Source organism: Pocillopora damicornis, chromosome 6 (genome assembly GCF_964200805.1).
Source record: "Pocillopora damicornis chromosome 6, jaPocDami1.2, whole genome shotgun sequence".
NCBI classification, from domain to species: domain Eukaryota; kingdom Metazoa; phylum Cnidaria; class Anthozoa; order Scleractinia; family Pocilloporidae; genus Pocillopora; species Pocillopora damicornis.
The window spans coordinates 4449011-4461184 of NC_142675.1; the positions used below are offsets into that span (position 1 = coordinate 4449011).

Genomic DNA, 12174 nt, shown 5'->3' on the forward strand with positions numbered 1-12174 from the left:
CACTGGATTATTTACAGTTTGATTTCTTAATCGGAGATAAAGAGAGAGTTATACTTACTGGTAACATTCTATTGTTATTAATGATATTTCCCATTGTGCCGTCTTTGAAAGCTCGAAGAAACTCACGAAGACCAGACGAAATGGCGATCAATAGTGCCATATTCAGCTGGAACACACTAAACATGTCATTTATATACAAACGAAATGTCCTTGTATGTTACTTAATTTACATGAAATATCGTTACACCTCTAACCGTTTCCGGCCAACTCAGGACAAACAGCTTGGCTAAATCCCTGCGTGAATCACGATTTGCAGCTTTTGGTCCAGAAGCGTTTGTGATCGGAGAGGCTGTCTGTAGATCATGTGGTCAAGTCAGACATTGTATCGTCTTTGATATCAAAGACTTTTGATATTTAGCATTTTGCCAGTAAGTATAACTCTCTCTTTAGCTCCGATTAAGAGATCAAACTGTAAATAATCTGTTCATGAAATTCAAGGAAATTTGTCCCTTTCGAATTGGACTTCTTCTTTTCAGTAAGCTAAATTTACAATTAGACAACCTCAATATTATATGAGCTATTGCAATTTTGAAATACACGATGAAATAATCAATGAATATGGATATATTTACTTTCCGTTTTGTTTGAATGGCATAAACGATTATGTCAGAAATAACAGAGGAGAACCATGTTGTTATGAAATGGAGATGATTTTTTATAATGACAAGTACGTTTGTAATGGACGTGGCCCGGTTCATGGTTATAAAAATGCATCAGAATATATTGACAATTATGAAAATGGTTACAAAACTCAAAAGAAGAGTATTAATCAAAGAAAGTATAGAGGCAATGAAGTGATTTTAGAAATTAATATTGTAACTAACAAAGGAAGATGGAAAAATCATCAAATATTTAAAGAGTTTGACAAGATATTATTAAAAATGGGAATCAAAAGAGAAGAACTAACAATTTTATTCTCTGAAAATCTTTTTTAAAATGTTGAAAATCAAAAATTGTAATAGTATTGAATTATCTAAAAAATAAACACAATAATAAACCAAAAAATTGTTTGGAAACAAATTTTGGATAGAATTGTGGACAAAATGAAAGAGAGAGCTTATATATGAAATCATTAAAAAAATCTTGTCATATTGTTCATTGTAGTTATCATTATTTGGACATTGATCAACTATTATATCGTCTAACATTTTCATGTCATTGATAAACAATATATGATCAAATGGAAGGCCTCTCAGTGTTGCCTTCAATTCATGCAATGTTTTGGCATATGCACAAAATGCAAATGTTATTGTTTCTATCATTTTCGGGTAGTTTTTAACTTCCAAATGAAATTTCAAAAGAATTAAAAAAAGATGACACGCTCACGATCACTGCTACGTTTAACGTGATCAAGCCTGAAATTGCAGCTGTTATAAGTGATCCAGTGCTCAAATTTGTCATAAGTAAATTTCATTGTTTGTAATATTTATACGCCATGTTATATTAGTAACACAATTTATAATATAACTTTATTGTGGCATTTCTCTACAACAACAACAATACTTCTGTTGCAAAAGTAAGCCTAGAAAGCCATTTTCTTCATGCCAAGACATTATGCGATTTAGTGAAATGTTTTCTCGTTTCATCGGAGCTGACTCAAGTTGGGATTATATTTGGCGCATATATCCAGTATGCAATATTTAAAACAGGCTTGATTCAACATTATTAGGAGCATGAGTCATGTGCATGTGCTGATTCACCTTGTAAAATGACTCCTGGCCACCTGTGGTAAATTGAATTTCTGTGGGTCATGAGTTGAGGTCGTAAAAGAGTGCTCAGCAGCTACCCAATGCATTTCCATATTTAACAAGATGCAGTAATTCAAACCACGTATGCAATAGAAGATATAATGATCTTAGCCCTCAGACCTCTCATAGCTGTTTTAAAATTGAAGAGCTGAGATATCGCAGTGATCATATCTTGATTGTTTGCCCTCTTTGTGGACTTGAAGAAATTCGATTCCTGAAAAGACTTGGTACAGCACGTGGGTTGAGTGTCTTTCCCCTTTTTTTTCCCTTGGCCGAATGGTTCTCAGGATGTTTATCTATGATTATTGAAAATTTCAAGGGTTTCCAAAATAATTAAAAATCAGAGTGAAGAAAATAACTGTTTCCCTTTTCATTTCCTTCCCCCCTGGTTTTCTTAAGACATTTATGTACTATTATTTAAAATTTCAGGGATTCCTAGAAGAATTAATAATCAAAGTGAAGAAAATAAACCCACATATTGTTGCAGAGAAGATTGAATCGCTACAGAAAGGAAATGCATTTTTAAGTCTCAGTGAATTCGACCAGATGCAAGTCAAATTTTTAAAAGAGGCCATCCAATCTCTTTCCACAAGCATTGGATGATAGAGCCGATCTTGAAAATGAAGCTTTCATATTTGCCCCGCCAGGCACCCAGTTGGTCATCATATCTGGAAAAGGTGATTGGGAATACTATTTTTCCCAGCACAATAACAACAAAATAACCGGTAGATGTAACAGCAAGCCTTGGGAGTACTATGTGAGGGACGGGGTCAAATTCACTTTTTGTAAAATCCCTCAACTCTTGTCAACTGAACTTTCAGTTGTCGAAAGAGTAAAAAATTTAATGAATGCTTTTGAAAATCTTCATAAAACGTAAAAGTAATTAGTTGCATACATAGACGAATAAACATTTCTTATTAGCATATTGGCCTCGTTAATTGAAGTAAACTATTAATTGAATTAATTGAAGTAGAACTATTCAAAGACGCATATTTCTTGTTAAAATAATAAAACATTAAAATGCTCTGACTTTGCCCGAAAATGTCAGAAGTTGTATTTCTCAGGTTTTTTTATTTCGAAATTTTTTGGAAATTTCGTTTGTATATAAATATACAAATTTGTTATGTTTTGTGTGTGGGTTTGCAGCTGATTTTAGATATCTGAATAGAGGGTGTTAAGTTTTCAAAAGAAACTGTGGTGCTGCGTCGGTGGAGAGTATAACAAGTACTTTAGTGTTAACAAATTTTCGGTAAAAAGTAAAAACACGAAGTTCTATGGATATTACATCTCTTTTTACTTTCATTCCCAATGACGAAGGTCTCCGGGCCCTCAGACATTTTTTCGATCATCGCACTGTTAAGGAACCTAGCTCTGAAACACTTCTCCGTTTGGCAGAACTAGTACTTACACTCAATTGCTTTTCATTCGGTGGTAACTACCACAAAAAAACTAATGGCGTGGCCATGGGTACTAAAATGGGACCCAGCTACGCCAAAATGTTTTCGTAAGTTTTATCAAACATCAATTTTTTAGTCAATACCACGGCCCTAAACCTGAACTCTACGGCCGTTACATTGACGACTGCATCGGCTACTTCCGCTACCAGAGGGGAGCTCACTCAATTTATAGCCGCCGTCAGTTCCTTTCACCCGGTTCTTAAATATACCTGGGAAATTTCTGACACTTCTTTGGCTTTTCTAGACAACAAAATTTCAAAGGAAGGCAACGGTTTATGCACTAGTGTTTATAGTACTACAAACCTACAGATTCACATAGTTACTTGTTGTATTCATCTTCACATCCATCACACGTCAAGAACTCCATACCTTTTTCACAGTTTCTCAGACTTCGTCGTTTATGTAATGACGACTCTGATTTTTCCGTAATGTGTCAGTTTTTCGATTAACGTGGCTATCCTGTTTCTGTCGTTCAAGCGGGACACCACCGTGCCCAGCAAATTGATCGACAGGCAGCACTACAAACGGCTGAGAAGGAAAACACTGATCGCATTCCATTCATTCTCACATTTTACCCTCACAACCACGCAGTTAAATCTGTGATTCTTAAAAAATTTAAATTACTCCAAAACGATTCAGAGACTGGTACTATCTTTTCGTAACCCCAACTCATTTTCATTCAAACGTGACAAAAACATAGGCAACGTTTTAATCAGAAGTTCATTTCAAAACAATGACTAACCTGGAACTTTCAAATGCGCTCGCGATGCAAAACTTGTCCTTTCATTTATAACATAGAGAAAATATCGGGACCCAAGAGATCCATTAAGATCACTGACCACTTTACGTGTACCTCCGCCAATGTCCTTTACTGCATGACTTGCACTTATTGGAATAATTTATACATTGGTGAAACAGGAAGACGACTAGGTGACCGATTCCGAGAATACCTTCGCGACGTAGAAAGAAATGACAAGGACGCATCCAAACCAGTCGCTAGACACTTTAATCTCCCTAATCATTCTAAACAACACACGGCAGTTCGCGGCCTTTCCTTTCATTTAAGCAGTTCGGAAAGCCGCAAAACACCAGAACAAAAATTTATTTTCCAAATCGGCACTCTAAAATCCCCACGGTATCAACTTTATTCAACTAATTTACTCTTGTTTTCTCGTCACCATATCCCCACCAATAGCGTAGTTCCATTTTCTGCATATAAACCCACACACAACCCATAATTCGTCCAATCGCTCTGAAGAAGGGGCCACCGCTTGAGACGTAAGCCTTTAAACTCTTTACGGTGGCCAATTTACGTTTTCAACTCTATTGTAGATATCTTCTGACTTTCTTGAGTTTCTCCAAGCTATGGATACAAAGGAAGATAACAGTGGTGAGAAGGGACTGTTAAAAGTAAGCATAACTCTTTCTTTAGCTCCGATTAACAGATCAAACTGTAAATATTCTGTCGATAAATTCAAGGAAATTTACCCCTTTCGAACTGTACTTCTTCTTTTCAGCAAGTTAAAGCCTTATTGTCTCAATTGATCCTCGGTTGCTTAAGCTAACTTGGTCGATACGAGTGTCGATATTTGATTTCAAATCTCCTCCTGAAGTCAAGGGAAGTTTTCCGTTTTACCGAGTTCATGCTATCATGCTATCTATTGCGCGATCGATGCCCGATCCTTCGAGTAAACTTGAACTCGTTAGTGGTGGAGATTTCCAAGTGGAAACTCGGCAATCCCTCGATAGAATACCACAAGAAAATATGCACTTTATTTAAAAACTAGCAAGCTAGGAACCTGGAAAAATGGCTTACTGTAATTTGTGAAACGAAACGAAATGAAAAATTTATGATTTGCGAGATGGAAATATGCTAATGATTTGCAAAATAGAAATCACGAATTACAGAATTTCATTTCGCAAATTACATATTTCTTTCATGGCTGTTTTAAAATTGAAAAGCTGAGATATCGCAGAGATGATATCTCGATCGTTTGCCTTCGTTGTGGACCTGAAGAAGTTCTATTCCTGAAAGAACTTGGTATTGCACGTGGTTCGAGCGAGTTTCCCTTTTTTAACTCGTGAGTTGCGCGCATGTGAAAGAGCGAGTTATAGATACGATGTAGGGAATAGCACTCGCTCGCTCGCTCGATTGGTCGACTCCTGTAAACTTTTTTTCGATTTTAGGCTTTTGAGTGCATTTGATAGTTTTTGGCGAGCAATAAACAAACGAAATGGCGACCTTTGTTGCTAAGAATAGTGGTGGGGCGAAAAAGAAGCCAATGATAATCTTAAAAGAGTGTTTTTTTTCGTTTTAGGTTCAACAAGCGGCGCCAGCGACTGGCAGGCATGCAAGGATTCACAGTGAAATAACAGAACAACCTTCGTTTTTCATAAAATTGTAATTCACAATCCTTGAACTTGAAAACAATCCGAAGATTCATTGAAAATATCACTTACTGCGAAGCGCACGGAGTTTACAGATGTTCATAAGCTTTTTCTATTATGGCGTGAGATTAAGGACAAAATCGATCATGACGTTTCGTATCGTGTGTTTTTCCTGTGTGAAGCAACAAAAGATGCCGGCGACTGACGAAATTACAAGTTAACACGAAAATCAAATAACACCTAAACAAACAATTTTAGCTACCGATTTTCAGTGAATTTTTAACGAACAATTTTCTTTTAAGTTTCAAGGCAATATGAAGATTCAAAATACATATTACGTACTAAAATACGAAAGTTATACACCACAAAATTGATAAATAGGCCTGAAATGAAATTCTATCTTGTTATTGATTATACGTTGCCTAGCACGTGACTAAAATCTACCCAGGCGGAGATCCAAAATGACGGTGGCAGTCTTGGCTTATTTATATCACTCAAAACTCGTTCCTTTTTGTCTCATTTGATAAAGAGGGAATCGTTGATGTTTTCATTAAGACAGTATTGCCTTGATTTTCTAATATTTACAATGATAGACAGTAAATTTCACTTTTCACCCACATTTACTTCCAACCTTTTCTTTTGAACCAGAAACAAAAATGATATACATTTAAAACACATGACATCATCCACCCTTGTCAAATGTAATAGCATTATCATTTCAATTGTATTGCCTTCTTATCCCAACGTTACTTTGTTTCTTTGCTACATTAGCGAACACTGAACTACTGCTCGTACTCTAGATGCGACAATCAACCATAAAATTTCCTAAATCAGATAACATTAAACATAATCCAAAAAATCATGCGTCAATTCACGAGTTTGCTCATAGAGCACTTTGATTTTTCCTTGGCCCGATGGTTTTCTAAGGATTTTTATCTACGATTATTGAAAATTTCAGGGTTTTCCGGAAGAATTGAGAATTAAAGTGAAGAAAATAAGTGTTGCCCTTAGTTTTTCTTCCCCCAATGGTTCTCTTCGGATATGTATGTATTAATATTTTAAATGTTCAGGGGTTTCCGTGAGATTAAAAATCAGAGTAAAGAAAATAAGTGTTGCCCCTTTTTTTTCTTCCCCCAATGGTTTTCTTATGATATTTATGTACTATTTTTTAAAAATTTCAGGGGTTTCCTGAAGAAGCAATAATCAAAGTGGAGCAAATAAACTCATATATCCTTGGAGAGAAGATTAATTCCCTGCAGAAAGGAAAAGCATCCTCAAATCTCAGTGAATTTGAGCAGAAGCAAGTCAAATTTTTAGAAGCAGCCATCCGTTCCATTCCACAAGCATTGGATGATGAAGCTAATCTTGAAAATGCAATTTTCATATTTGTCCTTCCAGGCCGCCAGTTCGCCTTCAAATCTGGAGCAGGTGATTGGGAATACTATTTTTCCCAAGACAACAACAACAAAATCACAGTGCGATGTACCAGAAAGCCTTGGGTGTACTATGTCTGGGACGTGATCAAATCCGCTTGTAGTATAATCCCCCAACTCTTGTCAGAACTACTTTCAACTTTCATAACAGGTAAAAAATTGAAGAATATATTCTTACCCGTCAGTTAAAAATTTATCGAACGCTTCTAAAGACATCCTGAGAAAGAACGAGTAACTAGCTGCATACTTAGATGGATAAACATTTCTTATTATCATATTGCCCTGTTAATTGAAGTGTAAATATATTAATTGAATTAATTGAAGTGTAAATATATTAATTGAATTAATTGAAGTTAATAACTATACAAAGATGCACATTTCTAGCTAAAAACATAACTTTTTAAGTGAAAATTTTGGTGAAAAACACAATCTGAAAGAGAGTTCTTTGCCACTTCAGTATATGCTAGGTATGTACTCTACATTATATATTCTTGACCAGGTCACTTAACAATATTGAAGAATATAGAGATGTGTAAACTAAAAGCAGTAAATAATCATGTTACATTTTAGCAAGTTGCCAGCAGATCTATGGAAAATTCCACATACACATATCTGGATCTAATGAAACACTAAAATGCACTGAGTTTGCCCTTAAATGTCAGAAGTTGTGTTTCTCAGGTTATTAATTTCGAAATTTTCCAAAGAGGAAATGTGTTTCACAACCACCCTACTGACAACCATCTTCATTTACACCAAATCTTGGATTTGCCAGTAGATTCGCTATGCATCAGTAAAATGTCAGATTATGTCTTAGTCATATGCAATGATAACTTACATTTTCACAGTTAATATACTGTAAACTGGCTTTTAAAGGTCTTTTTACAGGAAAGTTTCCCACATCACAAAGAGTCATCAAAACGAATTTTTCCAAGCCTTGGTCAATCAAATTGGAGTCAATTATGATAGGGAAAAACCTAGATAGCCACACAAGGGAAAAAATAGCCAGCTGCCTCAGTAGTGTTACGGTTGTCTGACTTTACTCCATGATCTACAGAGAGCCTCTCCTATCACGCTTTTGGACCAAAAGCTGGAAATCGTGATTCTCGCAAGGATTTGGCTAAGCTGTTTGCCATGAGTTAGCCGGAGGCGGTTATGGATATAACGATATCTTGTGTAAAGTAAATGATCTCTTAGGACATTTCGTTTGTTTATAAATGACACCTTTAGTTTGATCCAACTGATTGTAGAGTATATATTGTATGCCATACATGAAGTCTATGATATGAATGTTGCTGGCCATTTTGACGTTTACATTATGTATCGATTGTGGAGCTATTGTTAGCCATTTCGTCTGGCTTTCTTAAGTGTCATCGAGCTATGGAAGACGATATAATGGGACATATGACTAACAGTAGAATGTTACCAGTAAGTATAACTCTCTCTTTAGCTCCGATTAAGAGATCAAACTGTAGATAATCCATTGATGAAATTAAAGGAAATGCGTCCCTTTCGAATTGGACTTCTTCTCTTCAGTTAGTTAAATTTTCGTCAACTTTGCGAAACTGTGGTTGATAAATATGGACCTAAAGAGGTTTAAACTAAGCCCCATTGTCTCAATGAATCCTCGGTAGCTTAAGCGGACTTGGTCGATACGAGTTTCGACATCAAACTGTCATAAATCTCTTCCTGAAAGTCAAGGGAAGTCTTCTGTTTTACCGAGTTCATGCTCTCAACATCATGCGCGATCAATGCCCGACCCCCCATGTCCTGCGACAGAATACCATAAGAAAATGTGCACTTAATTTAAAAAGAAGCATGTTGAGAACTTGAGAACTTATTTGAGACTTCGTTCAGAATTTGAACGTCAGACCTTCCCATGGTACCTTAACCACGGAGCTGCGTTAGAAGCTAATCCAGCATACTGATAAGATCGGCGATGAGAAGAAAATTGGAATTAAGATCCTCTAACTGTAACTTTATCCTGACATTTCTCTTTAACAACAAAAACACTTCTATTTCAAAAATGAGCCAAGAAAAGCCATTTTCTTTATGCAAAGACATAAAGCGATTAAGTGGAATGTTTTCTCATTTTACCAGAGCCAACTCAAGTTGGGATTACATTTGGCCCATATCCAGAAAGCAATGGTTAAAACAGGCCTAAGTCAACAGTTTTCGTAGCATGAGACATGTGCATGCGCTGATTCGCCTCATAAAATGACTAGGCCACCTGTGGTAAACTGTAATTTCTTGCTTATCAAGATTTGAGATTGTAAAAGAGTGCTGAGTAGCTATCAAATGCATGGCTGTCATGAAGGTTTCTTACATCCAATTTCAGATCACCCATTTCATGGCTCACTATTATGATTCAAAGAAAGGTCAAACTGTATAATAAAAAAAAATTCAAAACTATAGTTCCACAAAAAGTTAAAATATAGTGTCCGAAAAAAAATTCTAATCTATAGTTTCTCTAAAAATATTTCTTCCCAAAAAAAAAGATCAAACTACAGTTTCATTAAGAATTCAAAACTGTAGTGGTCAAAACATAATTCATCATGTGATTTTATCTTAAAAAATTTCATCAAACTTGATCATCGCATGATCTCATTTAATTTTTTTTAATACATTAAAGAAACATTGTCATCTTATTATATGAGCTATTGCAATTTTGAAATACATGATGAAATAATCAATGAATATGGATATATTATCTGTCTATGCATAAAATGCAAACTTTGTTGTTTCTGTAATTTACGAGTAGTTTTTAACTTCCGAATGAGATTTCAAAAGAATTCAAAAAGATGACACGCCAATGATCACTGCTACATTTAAAGTGATTGAGCCTGAAACTGTAGATTTTATTAGTGATCCAGTGCTCAAAATTTTCATAAGTAAATTTAATCGTTTGTAATGTTTATGAGCCATTTTTATAACAAAAACACATTTTATAACATAACTTTGTTGTGACATTTCTATTCTACAACAATAATACTTCTGTTGCAAAAGTTAGCCCAGAAAAGCCATTTCTTCATGCAAAGATATTATGCGATTCAGTGGAATGGTTTCTCATTTCACCAGAGCCGATTCAAGTCAGGAGTATATTTGGCGCATGTATCCAGAATGCAATGTTTAAAATAGGCTTAAGTCAACAGTATTCGTGGAAGGAGTCATATGCATGTCCTGATTTGCCTCGTAAAATGACTCCGGGCGGCCTGAATCAAAAATATAACAATAAAAAAAGCTGAGATACTGCTGTGATCATATATCCATCATTTGCCATCGTTGTGGACCCGCACAAGGTCGATTCCTGCAAGAACTTGGTATTGCACGTGGGTTGGGTGTGTTTCCCATTTTTTTCGTTGCCCTAATGTTGCCCCAATGTTTTCTCAGAATGTTTATGTACGATTACTAAAAATTTCAGGTGCTTCAGGAAGAATCAAAAATCAAAGTGAAGAAAATATGTGTTTCCCTTATCTGTCGTTACCCCAATGGCTTTCTCAGGATATATATGTACTATTATTTAAAATTTCAGGGGTTTCCAGAAGAAATTAGAGTCAATTATGATAGGGGTAAAAAGACGAAAAAGCTAGCTGTCTCAATAGTGTTACGGTTGTCTGACTAGACTTCATTATTTGCAGACAGCTTCTCCCATCACAAATGCTTCTGAGCCAAAAGCTGTAAATCGTGATTCAGGCAAGGATTTGGCCGAGCTGTTTGTCATGAGTTAGTCGGACACGGTAATGGATATAGCGATTTTTCGTGTACAGTAAATGATGTATAAGGACATTTGGTTTGCAAATAAATGACCTGTTTAGTGTGTTCCAGCTGTATTTGAACAACAAGAGGCTTCAAGGAGCCTATATTCTAGCCAAATTTGTGATCCAGGGAAACGAATTGAAGGCCTTGTGGTATTTAGCAAAATTGCTGTTGAGGGCTTTTCATTGTTTACTTACTGTGGAGAGTTATAGAGATTAAGATTTTGGAACAAGTTGATGCCATTTGCTTAAGTTTTTTTTAATGCAATTATTGGTTTATCCAGCAACTGTTTTTTTCTCTTGGTATGCCAGAGATGCAGGTTTCTCACATATGTATACAGAGTTCAAAACGGCATTTGCTATGCAATGTGAAGACCCTTTTCTGGGGTGGGGTGGGGGGAGCTACTATTTCAATACAAATTACTAGACATTACTTTCATTTTTTTTTTTTAGTATTGACTTGATTAAATTTTGTTTTACGGGTTAAGGGTTGTAGCTGTCTTCTAATATTTTCTCTCACATAGCTCACAAAAGTTTCAGCTTGGATAGCTTTTAATTATGAATAGCCCCAAGTGCCAGGGTGATGACAATTAACCAAAAGAAAACAAAAAGTCACTACCAAAGGTTATTACTAGATGAACTATTAATTTTATGGGGTTCCTCACATAGTTTATCAGTCATTAGAGACACTGGGTGTTTGTTTTCACCAGGTGCTATATTGTAGACTTCTCTACCACTGGAGTTATCAGATTGATGTTCCTCGGTTAAAATGTGATAATCTGGAAAGACTGACTGCAAGCATGTCTGACTGGCATTAGTGACCTGTGTTCATTCAAAGGGTCTTCCACATCTTCATTTGGAGGTTTTGTTCTATTATTAGGAGTATCTACAGAGCTGTTCAATTCTGAATTCTCAAGAAAACAGTTATCACAAGATTGTCCCATTGCCACGTCAGCTTTTTTACCCTTTACGGTGGCTAATTTACGTTTTCAACTCAGTTGTTAACACTAAATTACCTGCTATCTGTTAGTGTGGGTCTACTGCGAACGATGTCTGCATATCTTGTATGCATTTTGAGCGTGTTATACACACCACGAAAGCTTCTCTTCGTCCGCCATTACACCATGTCATGTGCTCATTAGTTAAAACGTCGCGTATGCGTCAGAGTCAAAAAATTGCGCATGCATGATGAGAACTTGACCGCGATTTGTGACCGAACGAGAAAAAAAACAACCAAGCCGGAATTTCGACTGGGGTCAATTGTCTTGAGCTGGGAATCGTCTGTGGAATTTGCGTTATTTGATTAGCAAGCGAGTGTTATATTTGCTTTTAATAG

At 35.9% G+C, this 12174-nt stretch overlaps 1 protein-coding gene, 2 long non-coding RNA genes and 1 pseudogene across 3 annotated transcripts; all 4 read left to right on the forward strand.

Moving 5' to 3' along the window:
* The first annotated feature begins 240 nt into the window (after positions 1-240).
* LOC149043534 (uncharacterized) lies at positions 241-2937 on the forward strand. Its single transcript, XR_016187904.1, has 2 exons — positions 241-428; positions 2238-2937. It is a non-coding gene; the product is annotated as an uncharacterized LOC149043534 (long non-coding RNA).
* Positions 2938-2972: 35 nt separating this feature from the next.
* On the forward strand, positions 2973-4389 carry LOC149043535 (uncharacterized; annotated as a pseudogene).
* A 146-nt stretch (positions 4390-4535) lies between these two features.
* On the forward strand, positions 4536-7420 carry LOC149043536 (uncharacterized). Its single transcript, XM_089210340.1, has 2 exons — positions 4536-4675; positions 6835-7420. Exons 1-2 carry the CDS (start codon positions 4631-4633, stop codon positions 7273-7275), a joined length of 486 nt encoding a protein of 161 aa, XP_089066466.1. The 5' UTR covers positions 4536-4630; the 3' UTR covers positions 7276-7420.
* Positions 7421-8384: 964 nt separating this feature from the next.
* On the forward strand, positions 8385-11686 carry LOC149043537 (uncharacterized). The gene is made up of 3 exons (XR_016187903.1): positions 8385-8511; positions 10722-10820; positions 11549-11686. It is a non-coding gene; the product is annotated as an uncharacterized LOC149043537 (long non-coding RNA).
* Positions 11687-12174: the final 488 nt, after the last annotated feature.

Bases quoted from the DNA above. Each gene is read 5' to 3' on its own strand.
- LOC149043536 (XM_089210340.1), top strand. From the start codon at position 4,631: ATGGATACAAAGGAAGATAACAGTGGTGAGAAGGGACTGTTAAAA. The intron at 4,676-6,834 runs GTAAGCATAACT...TAAAAATTTCAG, and splicing joins GTGAGAAGGGACTGTTAAAA to GGGTTTCCTGAAGAAGCAAT.